The 19386-nt window shown below is 39.8% G+C and overlaps 1 protein-coding gene across 4 annotated transcripts in view; it reads left to right on the top strand.

Annotated features, from left to right (window-relative positions):
• JAKMIP2 (janus kinase and microtubule interacting protein 2) overlaps positions 1-19386 on the top strand; it is a 188354-nt gene that overhangs the window by 148753 nt on the left and 20215 nt on the right. For all 4 annotated transcript variants that reach the window (XM_025387744.1, XM_025387742.1, XM_025387741.1 and 1 more), the window contains 4 exons: positions 4173-4241; positions 7152-7229; positions 9847-10050; positions 15560-15625. In XM_025387744.1, coding sequence (XP_025243529.1) covers positions 4173-4241; positions 7152-7229; positions 9847-10050; positions 15560-15625 — 417 coding nt within the window. The remainder of the gene's footprint in view (positions 1-4172; positions 4242-7151; positions 7230-9846; positions 10051-15559; positions 15626-19386) is intronic.

Raw genomic sequence — 19386 nt, 5'->3', positions numbered from 1 at the left:
AAAGAGTGAAATAAAGAAAAAACAGGGAGAACAAAGAAGAAGTATAGCTATGAAATAAAAAGACACTTAACCAGGTGTTTTTTAAAAAGGACATTTTGTTGACAACTGGAGAAATTTAATGTGGACTGGGTATCAGATGACAAAAGTAATTAATGTTAATTTTGTAAAGTGTACCAATAACCTTGTGGGTTTTTTTTTTTAATAGAAAGGCCTTATCTGTTAGAGATACATATTGAAGTATTTACATGTGAAATAACATGAAAGCTGGGATTTTTTCTTTTAAAGACACTTCCTTCCTTCACAGTTTAATTACAGACCTGATCACTTTCTCTGATCCCTCCCCAGCAAATGCCGCATTATCTCTAACAGACGGTCCAAATTTAGAATTTGGCATACAGACCCTCTGGGATTTGAGTCTTATCTATTTCTCTAGTGTTTCCTCTCCCTGCTCTCCCTCCATTCTCTCTCTCTCTTTCTGCCTCCATTCTCCACTCTTGGTCCTTTACACTGATCTTTTTACCTGGAAGATATTCCCATCTTGCCTTTCTACCTCTGCCTGGCTAAATCTTGATCATCAGACCTCCCCATACATGAGGAAGCCTGCCTGTCCACTCAAGCCCCCTTAGGTGTTCCTGCTCTATGTTCCCACAGTGGCCTGTGCTACTGCTCCCAAGACTTTTGACAATTGCATTGCACTGTCCATTTGCATTTGTCATATTGCCCCATCTAACTACCACTAGACTCTAAGGCCCATGAGGACAAATAGTTGTGTCTCTCCATTCCCTACCCCCTGTTTTTTGCCCTAGCTTTTCACACCAGTCCAGCACATGTACTAAGTGATGAATAAATGTTAACTGAAGGAGCAAAGGTGTGAATTTGTGAATGCTCACAAGACACCATTTCAGTGACAACACAAAGATGAAAAAAACACAGTCTGTGCCTCCAGTGCTGCTATCATCTGGCAATGATAGCCAGAGAGCCTCATTCATCTGGAATCATGAAGGGCTGCAATTCTTTATTGCAAGAAAAAAATCGCCTTGGTTTAGGCTACAAACAACACATAGGCTGATTCTATGGAAGATGAGGACTGAGGAGGTGAAAGAAAGGAAATACAGCCTTGTGTGTCTCACATTTACTGAGATTGATGGCAGAAGTATCTTCTGCTCCCTGGCTGTGTGGGTGCAGTACAACTGTACTTATCAGAATCAACAACTGTACTTATCAGAATCAAGACTTGCGCAGTGCTCCCTTTGAGACAGGCACTTTCTAACTGCTGAAGACTCGGTACTATTGTGACCTTTATTTCACACAAGGAATCTGAAGGACACACACAAAAAAGGTAGATAACTGCCTAAGGTCACACAGCTTGAAGTTGATGCAGTCAGGATTCACACCCAAGCAGTCTGGTTCCAAAGCCCATGATCTTACCTCTTGCACCTAACTCCTCCTGCAGGAAATAGGCTTTGCAGACCCCATGTGAGCTGGGCTGTCAGAGCTGAGGCAAATTAGCCCATGCCTCTACTTACCTTTTTGGCAAGACAGGTATAGGGACCAGCTGAACAAATACAGGGTGATGACTCCGTGCTTAGCACTGTGGTAGAAAGCTGGGAACCAGATGAACAAGACACAAGCCTGCCCTAAAGTGCTCACGGTCTGTTCAGCTGCCTTTTGTGCAGACTTTCTCAATGCACAGATTAAACTTACCTCTTGTCTGCGGGATTCACAGATAAAAGTTTCTACATCCAAGTAATTCTAAACATCCACAATGAATTTTTGAGACTACCAATTTGAATAGCACTCTATTATATGGGAGTATGATCTTTAGCCAGAGTTTGAGCCTAGACAACATTCCAACAAGCAAACCCAATTGTCACTTTGTATTAAAAATATTGGCAGTGACCTTGAGTGAGAACATAGTGGAGGCTGGACACTGCACTCAATGCCATAAGTACATTATCCCACTGTTCCTTACAACCATTCTATAGCTGCCATTATTTTTTAATTTGTATAAATTTAAGGAGTACAAGTGTACTTTTATTACATGGATACACTGTGTACTGGTGAAGTCTTGGCTGTTAATGTATCCACCGCCCAAATAATGTAGATTGGGGTACCATTGTTTTTATTTTATACATGAGAAAACTGAGGCTTGGGATATTCAGTAACTTGTCCTGATTACACAAGTAGGAAGGAACAGCAACCAACACACAAATCTATATCTAATGCTCATGATATAATGACTTTAGTTCACAGTACTCTTAAAAACATGATTTGTAAAAATATGTTTCTTGATAACAAATGGACAGCAAGCAAGCTTGATGAAGGATTTTAGGTTTTGGATGGGTACAATTGCAGTTTGAGTCTATTTACACAAAACCCATGACTGACTGAAATTTGTTTCAAGGACAAGCCATGTGTATGTACAAAGAACTGAGAGATTAGCACCTCTCCAGCCTAGGCATGCCTCTTTCGTTTCACCATGTTCCCCATAGCCAAGGAGTAGTTAAACATGGTATCCCCTTGTAAGTATCAAGACTGTAGTATATAGAAATGCTCGCTGGGCTGCATAATTTGTCACAGGTAACCTAGAAAGAACTATCTGGTGCCGGGCGCGGTGGCTCATGCCTGTAATCCTAGCACTTTGGGATGTCGAGGTGGGTGGATTGCCTGAGCTCAGGAGTTTGAGACCAGCCTGGGGAACACAGTGAAACCCCATCTCTACTAAAAATACAAAAAAATTAGCCAGGCATGGTGGTGTGCACCTATAATCCCAGCTACTCAGGAGGCTGAGGCTGGAGAATCGCTTGAACCTGGAGGTGGAGGTAGCAGTGAGCTGAGATCCTGCCATTGCATTCCAGCCTGGGTGGCAGAGCGAGACTCTGTCTCAAAAAAAAAGAGAGAAAGAAAAATAAAACAAAAAGAAGTATCTTGTAGTGAGATACCACTAGTACATGCAATACCCAATGGATATTGCCTCATGTTATTTACTTCCTTAATCTTTACTTATTATTAATCCCATTTGACAGACAAGAAACTTGAGACTTAGAGAAATCAGGTAACCTTTCCATGCCACCCACCCATAAAAAGCTGGAATTGAAATTATGGTCCAGGTAGTCTGTCTTCAGAACCCACTGAATTATTATGCCCAACTGCTTCCCTAAAATATAAGCTGACGTTTAACTTGCTAGAGATGTATTATAATAATTTGTTCTATAAAAACCTGTATATGGTAGGGTCACATATTATTCAAAGTCTGCATTCAGAGTGTTTATCAATGCTAACATAAATATCATATATTCTGAGTACTGGGAAAGATAAGTTTTTATGTGATTTAAAACACCTCCACTTCACAAAAATAATTCTTTCCCACTTTGCTGTAATCAGTTTTATATATTGAAAAAGTACCATTGTCCCAATTCTCCAGTGTACCTGGCCTTCTTTCTCTCATCCTGCTTCCTCCAACAATAGAGCTCTTGGACATGATGTCCCTTCCACTTGGAACTTCCTCTTCATTTTTTCCCAGTCATCTCTCACCCATTCTTTGGAGCCCAGTGCAATTATCACTTACAGGAAAGCCTCCCATGGTGTTCTCCAGTAAGAGCAGGAGTCTTGTTGATCTGGTTCACCACTGCAGCCCTAGGACCTGGTACATCACCTGATACTTGCTAGTCATCTATAAATGCATTTGTTGAATGGGTGAATGAATGAATACAAGGAAGACCGTAGTCTTGTTTCTGAACTATGAGATAAAAATGTGGGCCAGGCACAGTGGCTTGTGCGTGTAATCACATCACTTTGGGAGGCCAAGGTAGGTGGATCACCAGGTCAGGAGTTCAAGACCAGCCTGGCCAAGATGGTGAAACCCCGTATAGCTAGACGTGGTGGCGGGCGCCTGTAATCCCACCTACTCGGGAGGCTGAGACAGAGAATTGCTTGAAACCGGGAGGCAGAGGTTGCAGGAGCTGAGATCACGCTACTGCACTCCAGCCTGGGCAATGAAGCAAGACTCCGTCTCAAAAACAAAACAAAACAAAACATGTGTTGTTTTTGCTTCAGTTTTCAGTCTGCTTCCTGAGATATAAGGGGAGGAGACTAAGCACCTCATGGGGGCACACAGATATACACCATATCAAGCAGCCATGTCAAACACTTTTGTCTTGTTCACCCCTTAGTGGATCCAGCAGATTGAAGGAGCAGAGGCTGCCCTACACCAGAAAATGATGGAATTGGAAAGTGACATGGTAAGTACAAAGATAAGATATTGTAAAAATTAAGAAAAATCTACAAGGCAAATGGAAAATTAAAGTTGCCTCTACCAGTTTTATTTGGCACTGATGAAAGTTTGTCATCTTTCCATTATTATTTTATGTACAGAAGATGGAAAAAAAATTACCAGAAGTACCAAACAATTTCAGGCTATATTCTCCCCAAAAAAATGTTAGGTTTTGGAAAATATCCAAAACTAATGCTGAAGAAACTTGAGTTTTCTTATGTTTTCTTTGTTAGGCTAAATAATTTTTCCACTGTATTTAATTAACAAGTAAAAATTACAGAAATGGAGGGTGTAACTCTGATTTTAAAAATCCCTAAGCCACCTTACATCCATTAGAATAGCTCTCATCAAAAAAAAAAAGTAGAAAAAAAGACCTAGTATAGTGGCTCACACCTGTCCCAGCAATTTGGGAAGTTAAGGCAGGAAGAGTGCTTGAGCACAAGAGTTCGAGACCAGCCTGGGCAAGATAGTGAGAGCCCATCTCTACAAAAAATAATTAGCAGCATAGTGGTACGTGCTTGTGGTCCCAGCTACTCGGGGGCTGAGGCAAGAGGATCATTTGAGCCCAGGAGGTGGAGGCTCCAGTGAGCTATTTTTGTTCCACTGCGTTCCAGCCTGGGCAACAGAGCAAGAAGACCCTGTGTTCCCACAATCAAAAACATAAAACGAGTGTTGGCAAAGATAAGGGGAAATTGAAACCCTTCTTCACTATTGATGGGAATGTAAAACTGGTACAGCTACTGTGAAAAAAAGTATGGTGGTTGCTCAAAAAAAAATCAAAATATAATTACTATATGATTCCGCAATACCACTTCTGGGTGTGTATCCAAAAGAATTGAAACCAGAGTCTGGAAGAGATACTTATACACCCATGTTCATAGCAGCTTTATTCACAATAGCCAAAAGGTAGAAGTAACCCAAATGTCCATCAATGGATGAACAAATAAACAAAAGGTAGTGTATACATATTATGGTATATTATTTAGCTTTCGAAAGGAAGGAAGTTCTCATACAAGTTACAATATGGATGTACTTTCAGGACACTGTTAAGTGAAATAAGCTATTCACAGAATTATAAATACTATATGAATCCACTCATGTGAGGTGCTAGATTAATCAAACTTAGAAACAGATAGTAGACTAGTTGCCAGGAGGTGAAAAGGGGAAACATAGAGCTGTTGCATAATGGGTATAGTTCAGTTTTGCAACATGAAAAATTCTGTACATTGGTTGCATAAGAATGTGAATATACTTTGTACTACTGAACTGTACACTTAAAAATGAGTTTAAAATAAGTGAGGTTGTAAATGTTATGTGTATTTTACCACAATTTTAAAAGTTTCTTTTTAATTGCCAAGTCTAAAAATTGGTTATTATTAACTTACAGCAATGCATAGAAATTTATAACAAGATTGGGCTGGGCGCAGTGGCTCATGCCTATAATCCCAGCACTTTGGGAGGCTGAAGCGGGCAGATCACCTGAGATCAGGAGTTCGAGACCAGCCTAACCAACATGGAGAAACCCTGTCTCTACTAAAACTACAAAATTAGCCAGGCATGGTGGCGCAGGCCTGTAATCCCAGCTACTTGGGAGGCTGAGGCAGGAGAATTGCTTGAACCCAGGAGGCGGAGGTTGCAGTGAGCCGAGATCGCACTGTTGCACTCCAGCCTGGGCAAGAAGAGCGAAACTCTGTCTCAAAAAAAGAAAAAAAGAAAGAAAGAAATTTATAACAAGATTATTATTAATGTTATCATTATAACTAGAAAACATGTAGTGGATTCCTATTGGACAGGGAATCCTATAAAAACAACTTGCATTTGTGTAGCACATTATAGCTTATAAATTATTTGCTTATATTTTATACAGTGCTCACATTTTAGTAAGAGGTTAGGCTCCAATGTCAAAGCATATAAAAAGAACAGCTTGTTATTTTATTTTATTTTATTTTATTTTATTTTATTTTATTTTATTTTATATTTGGTCAAGAAAGCTTTCCAAAGGAACAATTTGTCTTCAAAATTACCCTTGAAAGCGCTTTAAAAACACAAATATTAGTTAAGCGATTAGCCTGTATCAGGCAGTGTTCTAGGTGCTGGAATTCAGCAGTCACCAGCAAAGTCAACAGCAAAATTGCTCCGTACAGATATATGAGCTCTCAAAATTCAACACCATTGAGTTTTTCTTCAGAGTGTGAAGAAGTCTTTGTTCCTTCAGTTAAGCACCCAAAGAAACAATTGACTTGTGCTTGGGACTATGTTGTACACAGGGATATGGTTTTAAGTGCTAATGGCAAGATGCTTGTAATATGAGAAGCACACAGACACTAAGAATAAGAGAGGGAACATCAGATTTACTTTTCCCAGCGCACACTGGCTTTGTGGCAAAAGCAGACACTTATTAAGCGGCAGTGTGGATGGAATCACTCCCACTCTTTAAATTGCTATTTTTGTCCTTGTGTTTTCCAGTTGTACACAGATGAATTTGCATAAGTTAAACTTGGTGATTATGCAACCTGGCTATGTTACATCTTATCACATTCTTACAAAAATATATTATTATAATACATTTACATAGATAGGCTTAGTATTAAACACTAGTCAAAATCTATACTTAATCACGTGCTCTCAGATTAAAACTCTTTTAGAGCATTCTATGTGGATTTTTTATTGTATCTTTTATGCTGCTTTCCATTGATTTTCACATTCCTTGTGTGAGACTGTGAGAGCTGAACTATTTCCGTAACAGACAAAATTTATGACTCTACAAATACTAGTGATTTGTCTTATGGTAGAATTAGAGGAAACATTAATCAATACAACTTGTATGTCACTTTCTAGTTAACTAAGCTGACTCTATCAATATGGCCCTTTGTTATAGGAACAGTTCTGCAAAATAAAAGGCTATCTGGAGGAAGAACTAGACTACAGAAAACAAGCTCTTGACCAAGCATATATGGTAGGTACAACAAGCGATAGAGACACCCAGAGTATTTACAGTTAAGTACTGTGAAATGAAGTATCCTGTTTAATTTTCCATGCTATGTGCTTGAATAGATCACGACATGCAGTTTATTCATTGACTGGTTTTCAGTTCTAATTTTAGAACAAATACATTCCTAGCTCTTTACTTATTCTTGTAAGATTCTTATAAGATATTCTTATAATATCTAATAAATATTCAATTATACTTCATTTTTTAACAATTAAAAGGCCAGACATGGTGCCTTATGCATGTAATCCCAGCACCTTTGTGAAACCAACGTGGGCAGATCCCTTGAGTCCCGGAATTCAAGACCAGTGTGAGCAACATGATGAAATCCTGTATCTCAAAAACAAAGATAAAAATACAAAATACAAAAATTACATGCACCTTGTAGTGCTAGCCACTCAGGAGGCTGAGGAGGGAGGATTCATTGAGCCTGGGAGGCCAAGGCTGTAGTGAGCTGTGATCATGCCACTGTACTCCAGCCTGGGCAACAGAGCAAGATCCTGTCTCAACACAAAACAAAACCAATTAAATATATGTTGTGGATAATATATAGATGAAGAACAGATTGAATGGCAGTGTAGATTCAAGAGAAATTTTATTAAATCAAATTCAATCATTTGGGAGGCGGATCTAGTAGTGGAATAATGTGTTTAATGTTTGTTATGCATATTTTAATTCATTTATCTCTTACAACAACCCTGTGAGGTATAGGTAAGATTATTATGATTATTATTCATATCTCACATATGAGGATAGTAAGATTTAGAGAATTTAAGGACTTTGCCCAAGTTGATAAGTGGGTAGTGTGTAGATCTGACTCCAGATCCTGTGGCCTACCATAATCCAGCCACAGCAACTGAGGCTTCCATGGTAAATGGGCTGTGCCATTTGTCTCCCACAGAAGATTATGCTGATTAAGGGCCACATGTGATCCATTCTCCTCTACCAAATTCCTATTACACAATTCTTCATACTGAACTATAGCTCACATTTCTTCTCTCCTTATGCTCTACTGTACATTAATTCATGGTTATGAATCAAAAGAAAAAGAGCAAATTAAAGGAACATTTCGAAGAATTCCTAGCAGAGGTTTTTATAATGCTTTCCTGGAAGCAGCTTGAGTCACTTTTGGGGAAGGAGTGAAGTACTTAGTCCCAGCTTGTAACAAAGACGAACTTGTCTTTGCATTCTAAAATGAGTAAGAGATTCTGAACTTGTTTGATGGGGAAAGAAGAGAATGGGCAGTCGTTGCTAATTAGAGACAGAGAAGGAAGTGATTTTTGCTTCACTTCTACCTTTCACCCTTGCCTCTTCCACCTGTACGAAATTAAGTTGTGTGTTTATGTGGCTCCTGAGACTACTGAGTACTCATTCAGAAAACCATATTTATCCTTAAAAAGATGAGATCTGCTTAGCCCCAGGACAAGAGCTAGGAAAATATTTCTCACCAAAGCATGTCTGGTCACTTCTGTCAGACTTAGTAGGGATAAGATTGTAGATTTTAGCAACAGTTATTTGAAGCATATCAAAAAAGAAAGAAAAAGAAACAGATATAAGAGGCAGTGGATCCTTCATCTACAAAAAAAAGACTCAGAGAAATATTATAATGAGAGCAGCCATTATAAATCTCAGAGAACTTATAAACAGACCAATTCCAAAACTTTAGGACATTTTTGGATTTTATTTCTCAATATTATTTCAAGAAAAAAATTTGGAGACCATAAAGCCATCTTCAAGTACCAGCGGTTTGTCATGTATTAATAGAATGGGAGCGGTATTTTGTGCACAAAATATATCTCCAATTTTAAGTATTTTGTCCTAACTTAGACTATTTATTTCTAGAAGTATGGCCACTATGGTAGATGTCCTTAAATATATGAAGAGCTCTCTTGTTTTTGGGGAGGGGTTTGTTTGTTTGTTTGTTTGTTGTTTTGAGACGGAGTTTCACTCTTGTTGCACAGGCCAGACTGCAATGCCCGATCTTGGCTCCCTGCAACTTCCACCTCCCAGATCCAAGCGATTCTTCTGTCTCAGTCTCCTGAGTAGCTGGGATTACAGGCATGCGCCACCATGCCCAGCTAATTTTTTATATTTTTAGTAGAAATGGGGTTTCACCATGTTGGCCAGGCTGTTCTCAAAATCCTGACCTCAGATGATCCACCTCCCTCAGGCTCCCAAAGTGCTGGGATTACAGGTGTGAGCCACTGCACCTGGCCAAAGCTGTCAAGTAGAAGTGAGAACACACTTATTCTCAGCTACTCTTTAGGATAGGAAGTACAGTTATTATAACAAAGTGAGGGCTTTCTAAAAAGGAAGAGTATATAAAATGGGTAGGGTTCCAAGAAAGAACAAATGTTCCCTCACTAGAGAAGTTCATGGATTGGCTAGATGACCCTTACAGAATCTCATAAAAAGGGATTTTCAGAAGTGTAATTAGGCTAGAGAAGCTTTGAAATTATTTTCTTGCTAAGATCCTTTAAGACTAAAGTTGACGGCCATACACATATACATACATAGCGTACACTCCCACACCGCATATCAATGCCAAGTTCCGAAGTTAGACTTTTCTAATTCTATTTGCCAGAGAATCCAGGAACTAGAAGCTACTTTGTACAATGCTCTACAGCAAGAAACTGTTATCAAGTTTGGTGAATTATTAAGTGAAAAACAGCAAGAGGAGCTGAGGACGGCAGTAGAAAAGTTACGGCGGCAAATGCTGAGGAAGAGCAGAGAGTATGACTGTCAGATTCTTCAGGAGAGAATGGAGCTCTTACAGCAAGCCCATCAGGTGAGGACTGAGTCACTGCCTCTGCGTAGGGTTAGTACTAGCAAATGGGACTCAGTACTAAGTACATGGTATTGAGTATGGGTATGGAGAAGCCCAGGAGATACAAGTTATTTTCAGAGAGTAAAATAAATAACCATTGTTTTCTACCTTCAAGCACATATAAAAATGACAGTTTTATAATAATTCAATCTTGAGAAAATTGGCGTTTCAGAAGGACTGCATACTGCTACTATGTTTAGAACTACATTTTCATGAAATACCCTTTGAATTTCATGGAGTCTGATTATCTGCATTATGCAGGGAAGCAGGACACTCTCCAGGGCAAAAATAGTGCTTTCCATTTATTGCTCACTCCAGTCCGTAACCAAGGCTGATAACAATCCGAATAGTGTAAAAGAGAACAAGGATCGTTCACATTACAAACATCACCAACAACAAAGCCCGGCAGCTGCTGTTTACTTACTGACATTTGCTTTATGTCAGTAAGTAAACTAAGGAATCTACTTACATCATTTCCTTTAATCTTCATAATAGCCCTATGAGGTAAGTATTTTTATTATCTCAGTTTTGGAGATAACAATACTGAAGATAAGAATGTTTAAGTGATTTGCCCAAGATGACACAGATGGTAAGCAACAGTCAGGATGACAGCCTAGGTCTGCTGAACTCGAAGGCCAATGTGTCTGAACACTATTGTACCATCATCCATGACTTATGTGATTCATCAGCAAGGCTCAAAATAGGCACCCAATACTAATTTCCAGCCAAAATTTTTTATTGCAACTCTCTATTCACACCATAGCTTGACAGTTGAGGGCTGAGATCCTGGTCAAAATACAGATACAATAAGGATTCCACAACTGAAAGTGTCAGGTTATAGTATTAAATCCTCAGAAGCTATGAGAAGCAACTGGTACAAAATCCAGATGGTATGAATAGGCAGTACGAATTGTGTGGTCATCAGTGATCACGGTAAGTGGAAAAGAAGAAGGGGTTCTTTTATGAGGCAAATCAAAACAATTCATGGGAGACATGACACTTAGCACACTTCAGATGCAGGCAGGAGCTTTGTGGATTTTATAGGCTAACAGATTACCGGAGTAGGTGGAGAATTCTGAAGTCACGCGTCCCAGAAATGATAAATACGTACATGTTCCTATTAATGCCCCTTCAGATTCCATCACAAAGGTTTGGGTTTTGACCCATGGAAAGACTCAAAGTCTTTAATAATAGACTCTATGGCATCATTGCATTGCTTTGTGCACTTTTCTTCTAGCAGGGGATAAAAATGTTCCCTGCACAAATTTCTTGTGCTGCAATAGCATGTAATTACTTTCAACAAATTGGGAGTTATGTCATGGAAACACAGAAGTGTTTACTTTTAAGATGGACTAATAGTTATCTAAATTTATTTATGATAAAAACTTTATTCCATTTGAGTATTTCTTTAACCATTTAGCTAGGATACTTCACTCCTGAAAGAGTGAAGTTTAAGTTATCCAGTAGCGTAGATAGTACACTGCATTTCTGAACCTCAGAGAGTTTCGCTGACATTTTCCATCCATCTCCTAAACAAATGTTCATTAGAATATGCCTTTCCCAGTTATTTCTTACTCTTCTTCTTCCCCTTTAATTAATAGCTGAGTTTCATAGAATTATTGCAGAAGATATTGGCCAGGATTTTTCACATATAACTATGTAATACACTCTAACTTCTAAAATATAGCACTAACCATTTATTACACAGTTCTGCTTGAATATTTAAGAGTGAACTGGTGAGTTCTCATCCTTACTTCTCTTGTCTCTCCCCATCTGCCTGTCTTAGTCAGTAGAATTACCATATCTCAAATCACTCTGGCTAGAAACACTGGAGTCTTCTCTGTTCTTTCCCTGTAAGCATTAATATAGCACCGCATCCAACTGGCATTTCCCCTGAAATGTTTCTGATACTGGTCCATTTTGTTCATTTTTGTCACCCCAGGCATGTGCAGGGCCTTTCATTATTTGACCAGCTTCCAGGTACTGCCAAATGTTCTCTATGTGAATCTGACTCCATCATCTATGCATTTATTCAGTCAAACCTTTAAACGTGTTTCCTAGGTGATAAATACTGTGCTGACAGAGAATTCACCGTGGACCCTGCCTCCACAAAATGTAGGATCCATAGAAGGATATAAAATGATTAACACAAAGAAAAATAATTATGATATATCATAATAAATGGCATTTTTAAAAGCACATGCAGGTGCCATGGGGCCTAGTTCTAGCTCTCCTTTTTTCAGTCCACCACACATCTCATCTCAGATTTTTCTCACTTTAACTCATGGTACATTCTTGCCCCAAAGCCTCCATGGTCCCAATTTCCAGTTGAGTAGAGTCTTATGCAGGTCTCTTCAGTTCCTTCAGTAGCTGACTACCCCTCCCTCCAAAACCAGATTTGACCCAACCCTAGAGCATACTTCCCTCTCCACTCATGCAAAACATCCTGGTCCCACTTGTGCTGTGATTTTCTACCTCTAAGCCCCTGTTGCATAATTGTTCATCCTAACATGTCCATTAGTTTTCATTGCATTCATCCAAGTGTTCTCATTTTTCCAGTCCCAGTTTAAGATCCAACCCCTTCAGGATCCTCTCCCTGATGAAAATTTTTAAAATGAACCACATACTGCTCAAAAAAATCTACATTCTATATTCTGTTATGTACTCATTCACAACCATTTATTGAGGGCCTGCTGTGTACCAGGTGCTGAGAGTGTAATGGTAAGCAAAGACATACAGATCACTACTCTCATCTATGTCACAGAGGGACAGGGACAGAGCCACAGCACAAATGAACAATGACTGAGGCAATTTCTGAGAGTGGCAATAAGTGCTATGCAGAAACGTATACAATGTGTGTGTGAGTTTGGGAGTAGGATTGGCCACTTTAGGCTGGCTGGTCACAGAAGGCCTCTCTGAAAATACCTAAGATCCAAGAAATGAGCCACACAAAGATCTTGGCCAAGTGTCCCAGAAGTCAGGAACAACAAGGGCTAAGTCCCTATCATCAGAATAAGTTTGGAATAGTCAAGGAACAGAGCAAAGGAAGGCTAGAATGTTAGGAGCACACACAGCCAGAGTGAGGTTGATAGGAGGAGACATCCGAGAACTAAGAAAGGACCACATCACATAGGGCTTTGCAGGAGTTCGAGTTTTATTCTGAGTACAACTCTTCCCCACCCACTTCAACTCAGGGGACCATGGAGATCATTTTTACATTCTGAGAGTTCACAGTGGCTGCTATAGATGAATGTAGTATGGTCAAAATAAAAGGCGGGAAGAGCAGGTAGAAGCTGCCACACCAGTCCTGACAAGGGAAGACAATGACTTGGTGAATTTGGTATCAGTAGAAATAAAAAGAAGTGGGTAGAAAAGGAATGTTTTGGATCCAACAAGGTTTCTTGTTGGGTGGATGGCAAAGGGATGGGAAGCAAAAAGAAATCAAGTATACATCATATGATGTAGCATAACACATTTATTTAACAAAAAAAATGTGTGGACACCTTCATGCTAAACACTACACTAGGAATTGGAGATGGGTGATAAAGTTATTCAGTTTTTTCCATTGTTTACTTTTTCTATTTAATTTTGTTATTCCATCTGGATCTGATAGTTCTTTGAAATCTGGAACTAATTGGTGCCTTATCGGTATTGTCCATTACATTCAGCAGTCATGAGCATGTAAGGAGGTGCCCAACAAGCGTAGACGTGGTGCTGAATGGATGCTGCAGTAATTTTACATATTCATGATTTTGTCCATATAAGACTTGCCTGCATATCCAGCAGACATGCCAAGGAATTACTTGAACACTCAAGGTAGAAATATCTAGCAAATTTATTCTTTTACTATGTAGCTATGGACCACTGACAGCACTATGGAAATACACACCAGCACACACATCACATATGTATACACACACCATCAACATTCCAGTCCCATCCCTTTCTCCAGCATTCATTATGGCATAATTTCAAGGTTAACCTTTATGGTCTCACTCTGACCAAAACACACCATCTCTTCTTGCACAAACCTTAGCCCCCTTACTTTAAAGAAGAGTTTCTCAATCTCAGCACTGCTGAAATTTTGAAGCAGATATTTCTTTATTATTTTTTAGGGGGAGGGGTGGCTGTTCTGTGCCTTATCAGATGTTTAGTAGCATTTCTGGCTTCTACTTGGTAGATGCCAGATGCACATACTCCCAATTGTGATAATACAAAAATGTCAAGACATTTAGATAATGGTGATGGTTGCACAACTTTGTGAATATACTAAAACCACTGAATTACACAACTTAAAATAAATGAACATATTAACTAACCTTAAAAAAATGTGCAGAACTGCCAAATGTCCCTGACTGGAGCAGGGAGAGACAAACAGTTGAGATCCACTCTTTTAAAGAGAAGGAGATATGCTTTTCAAGTTCAAGTACCCCTTGTTCTAGCTTCCCCTTTTTTCTCCTACCATTGCATTATAAAAACCTCTCTATATTATCATCCCATTTGACTTCTAGTGTTTTCTTCATACACTCCATTTCTCTATTTTCTAATTATTCCCAGCAGAGGTATTAAATAAGAAGCCTGCATTGTATAACCATGTACATGAACACAAAAAGCCTTTAGATTGCCAGATATAAATGTGAAGACTTTATTTTACTTGTAAATAATTGTTATGTAATGTTGATTTCAAATACTTGGTGTTTAAATTAGTGGAATTTTGTTACATAATTGAGAGGTAAGTTCAAAGACAGTCTTGGAACTTTTCGTCTTTAGGATTACTTGTGTTATGTTTGTTATGTTCTGGTGTTTTCCTAATTTACCAGTTCCCTCCTGGGAATGTTTGTTGATGTGTAATCTCTACTTTGTTTTATGAGAATTTACCAATTCTATTTTGTGAGAAAATTCTATCCTGAAACAAGGCTGAAATAGAGTTAAGAAAAAAAAAGGTTAAGAAAGAACAATTGGATTGTTTACATCTATATAAGTCAGCCTCAGCCATCTTTAATGTGGTAACAAACAATCAAAATCTCAATCCAAATGGTTCATAACAAAGCTTGTTTCTTCCTCTCTAGTTCTGAGACATACTACACCCTCTATAAGGATTTGATATTCCCAGATCTTATTCCAACTCACATTCCACTGGCCAAAACAAGTCTCTTTGCCAAACTCAATATCAGTGGTGTGGAATCTACACCTCACTAGGAAGGGGTCTACAGGGATAGGCCCAGTAGAAAGGGTAGCAAATATTTTTTGAAAAGATAGTCAGTAACAGTGATTTTCTACCACAAGCATAGATAATTTCTGAAGCATGCAACATGTTTTTGGGTGGGGAAAAACATAGATGTGAGGTTTCCAGCTGCTTGTACAAATATTCAGGTTTGTATAGGAATGTTCATGTTTTCGTTTGGTGAATTATTTTTCTGCACAACTTACCACCTACTGATGCTTTCTTTCTTTTCTTTTCTTTCTTCAGAGAATTCGTGACTTAGAAGATAAAACAGACATCCAGAAAAGACAAATAAAGGACTTAGAAGAAAAGGTATGTGTCAAGTTCAATAAGTATCTTATTATTTGTTCAACCAGAAAGCAGTATTGATTTTGCTCACTGTATTTTCTTTCTGGCTTCTCAGTTAATTGTGTGTCTTGCAGAGGCAGGTGTAGTTACAGTAAACCTAGCTTTCACCTTCAGTCAGTCAGAATACCAGGAAAGAGTCTGCCATCAGTAACTTAGCCTTCACATGTTTGTCTTTTGTGTTTCTTTCCTATTTTTTTATGTATTTTCTTTCCTTAGTTTCCCCTTCCTTATCTTCATTTCCTTTGCAAAAGTTTCTTCTGAATTTGGTTACCCTACTTTGCTCTGTTTTTTAAAAAAAACCTTTTAGCACCTTTGTTTTAAAACTTTTTCTATTATCATTCATAAAAAGACCTTTCACCCTTGTGCTGCAGTTTCACCTTAACAATCAGTTCAGAAATTTCGGTTGATATGTGATAATCATGTTGTCCTGTCACTTCCCCAGGGATCTCAAAGAGTGGCTGCTTCCTCCAAGTCAGCCAGTGTTTTTGAGGGGTATAACAACGTGGCTCTAACAGAGGGCACTTGGAAATGCATGTGGGGTGGGAGCACAGACAAAGCTCAGGCTGGGATGCTGAACAAGCTGCAGTGAGCTACACAGGCTTACACAACAAAAAAGTCAAAGCCTGGAATTCCCAAGCAAGATGGCCAAATAGGAACAGCTCCGGTCTGCAGCTCCCAGCCAGACCAACACAGAAGGCGGGTGATTTCTGCATTTCTAACTGAGGTACCTGGTTCATCTCATTGGGACTGGTTAGACAGTGGGTGCAGCCCACGGAGGGCAAACCAAAGCAGAGTGGGGTGTTGCCTCACCCAAGAAGTGCAAGGGGTCAGGGAACTCCCTCCCCTAGCCAAGGGAAGCTATGAGGGACTGTGCCGTGATGGTGCACTCTAGCCCAGATACTACGCTTTTCTCATGATCTTCACAACCCACAGACCAGAAGATTCCCTCAGGTGCCTACACCACAAGGACCCTGGGTTTCAAGCACAAAACTGGGAGGCTGTTTGGGCAGACACTGAGCTAGCTGCAGGAGTTTTTTTTAATACCCCAGTGGCAGCTGGTATGCCATTAGGACAGAACCATTAACTCCCCTGGAAAAGGGCCTGAAGCCAGAGAACCAAGTGGTCTTGCTCAGTGGATCCCACCCCCACGGAGCCCAGCAAGCTAAGATCCACTGGGTTGAAATTCTCACTGCCAGCTCAGCAGTCTGACGTCAACCTGGGATGCTCGAGCTTGGTGGAGGGGAGGAGCGTTCACCATTACTGAGGCTTGAGTAGGCACTTTTCCCCTCACAGTGTAAACAAAGCCCCAGGGAAGTTCAAACTAGGCAGAGCCCACCACAGGGCCACAAACCTGCTGTAGCCAGACTGCCTCTCTAGATTCCTCCTCTCTGGGTAGGGCATCTCTGAAGGAAAGGCAGCACTCCATTCAGGGGCTTATGGATAAAACACCCATCTCTCTGGGACACAGAACTTAGGGGAAGGGGCGGCTGTGGGTGCAGCTTCAAGAGACTTAAACGTTCCTGCCTGCTGGCTCTGAAGAGAGCAGTGGATCTCCTAGCACAGTGCTTGAGCTCTGTGAAGGGACAGACTGCCTCCTCAAGTGGGTCCCTGACCCCCATGCCTCCTGACTGGGAGATACCTCCCAGCAGAAGTTGACAGACACCTCATACAGGAGAGCTCTGACTGGCATCTGACTTGTGCTCTTCTGGGACGAAGCTTCCAGAGGAAGGAGCAGGCAGCAATCTTTGCTATTCTGCAGCCTCCGTTGGTGATAACCAGGCAAACAGAGTCTGGAGTGGACCCCCAGCAAACTCCAGAAGACCTGCAGCAGAGGGGCCTGACTGTTAGAAGGAAAACTAACAAACAGAAAGCAATAGCATCAACATCAATGAAAAGGACAACCATGCAAAAACTCTATCCAAAGGTCATCAACAGCAAAGACCAAAGATGGATAAATCCATGAAGATGAGGAAAAACCAGCACAAAAAGGATGAAAATTCCAAAAACCAGAATGCCTCTTCTCCTCCAATGGATCAAAACTCCTCGCCAGAAAGGGAACAAAACTGGATGGAGACTGAGTTTGACAAATTGACAGAAGTAGGCTTCAGAAGGTGGGTAATAACAAACTCCTCTGAGCTAAAGGAGCATGTTATAACCCAATGCAAGGAAGCTAAGAAACTTAATAAAAGGTCGGAGGGATTGCTAACTAGAATAACCAGTTTAGAGAAGAACATGCATGACCTGATGGAGCTGAAAAACACAGCACGAGAACTTCGTGAAGCATGCAGTATCCATAGCTGAATCAATCAAGCGGAAGAAAGGATATCAGAGATTGAAGATCAACTTAATGAAATAAAGTGTGAAGACAAGATTGGAGAAAAAAGAATGAAAAGGAATGAACAAAGCTTCTAACAAATATGAGACTATGCATAAAGACCAAACCTACGTTTGATTGGTGTACCTGAAAGTGATGGAGATAATGGAACTAAGTTCAAAAACACACTTCAGGATATTATCCAGGAGAACTTCCCCATCCTAGCAAGACAGGCCAACATTCAAATTCAGGAAATACAGAGAACACAACAAAGATATTCCTCGAGCCCTAAGACACATAATCATCAGATTCAGCAAGGTTGAAATGAAGGAAAAAATGTTAAGCACAGCCAGAGAGAAAGGGTGAGTTACCCACAAAGGGAAGCCCATCAGACTAATTAGTGGATCTCTCAGCAGAAACCCTACAAACCAGAAGAGAGTAGGGGCCAATAGTCAACATTCTTAAAGAAAATAATTTTCAACCCAGAATTTCATATCCAGCCAAACTAAGCTTCATAAGTGAAGGAGAAATAATCCTTTACAGACAAGCAAATGCTAAGGGATTTTGTCACCACCAGGCCTGCCTTACAAGAGCTCCTGAAGGAAGCACTAAATATGAAAAGGAAAAACCGGTACCAGCCACTGCAAAATCAACCCAAAATGTAAAGACCATCAACACTATGAAGAAACTGCATCAACTAAGAGGCAAAATAACCAGCTAGCATCATAATAACAGGATCAAATTCACACATAACAATATTAGCCTTAAATGTAAAGGGGCTAAATGCTCCAATTAAAAGGCACAGACTGGCAAATTGGATAAAAAGTCAAAGCCATCAGTGTACTGTATTCAGGAAACCCATCTCATGTGCAAAGACACACATAGACTCAAAATAAAGGAATGAAGGAAGATTTACCAAGCAAGTGAAAAGCCAAAAATTTTAAAATGGGGGGTTGCAATTTTAGTCTCTGATAAAACAGACTTTAAACCAACAAAAATCAAAAAAGACAAAGAAGGGCATTACGTAACGGTAAAGAGATCAATGCAAGAAGACCTAAATATCCTAAATATATATGCATCCAGTACACGAGCACCCAGATTCATAAAGCAAGTTCTTAGAGACCTACAAAGAGACTTAGACTCACACACATGAATAGTGGGAAACTTTAACACCCCACTGTCAATATTAGACAAATCAACAAGACAGAAAATTAACAAGGAAATTCAGGACTTGAGCTCAGCTCAGAACCAAGCAGACCTAATAGACATCTACAGAACTCTCGACCCCAAATCAACAGAACATGCATTCTGCTCAGCGCCACATAGCTCTTATTCTAAAATCGACCATATAATAGAAAATAAAACACTCCTCAGCAAATGCGAAAGAACAGAAATCATAACAAACAGTCTC

Source organism: Theropithecus gelada, chromosome 6, assembly GCF_003255815.1.
Source record: "Theropithecus gelada isolate Dixy chromosome 6, Tgel_1.0, whole genome shotgun sequence".
NCBI lineage: Eukaryota > Metazoa > Chordata > Mammalia > Primates > Cercopithecidae > Theropithecus > Theropithecus gelada.
The sequence above is the reverse complement of the archived record's forward strand: the minus strand, read 5'-3'. Positions and strand labels throughout refer to the sequence as shown.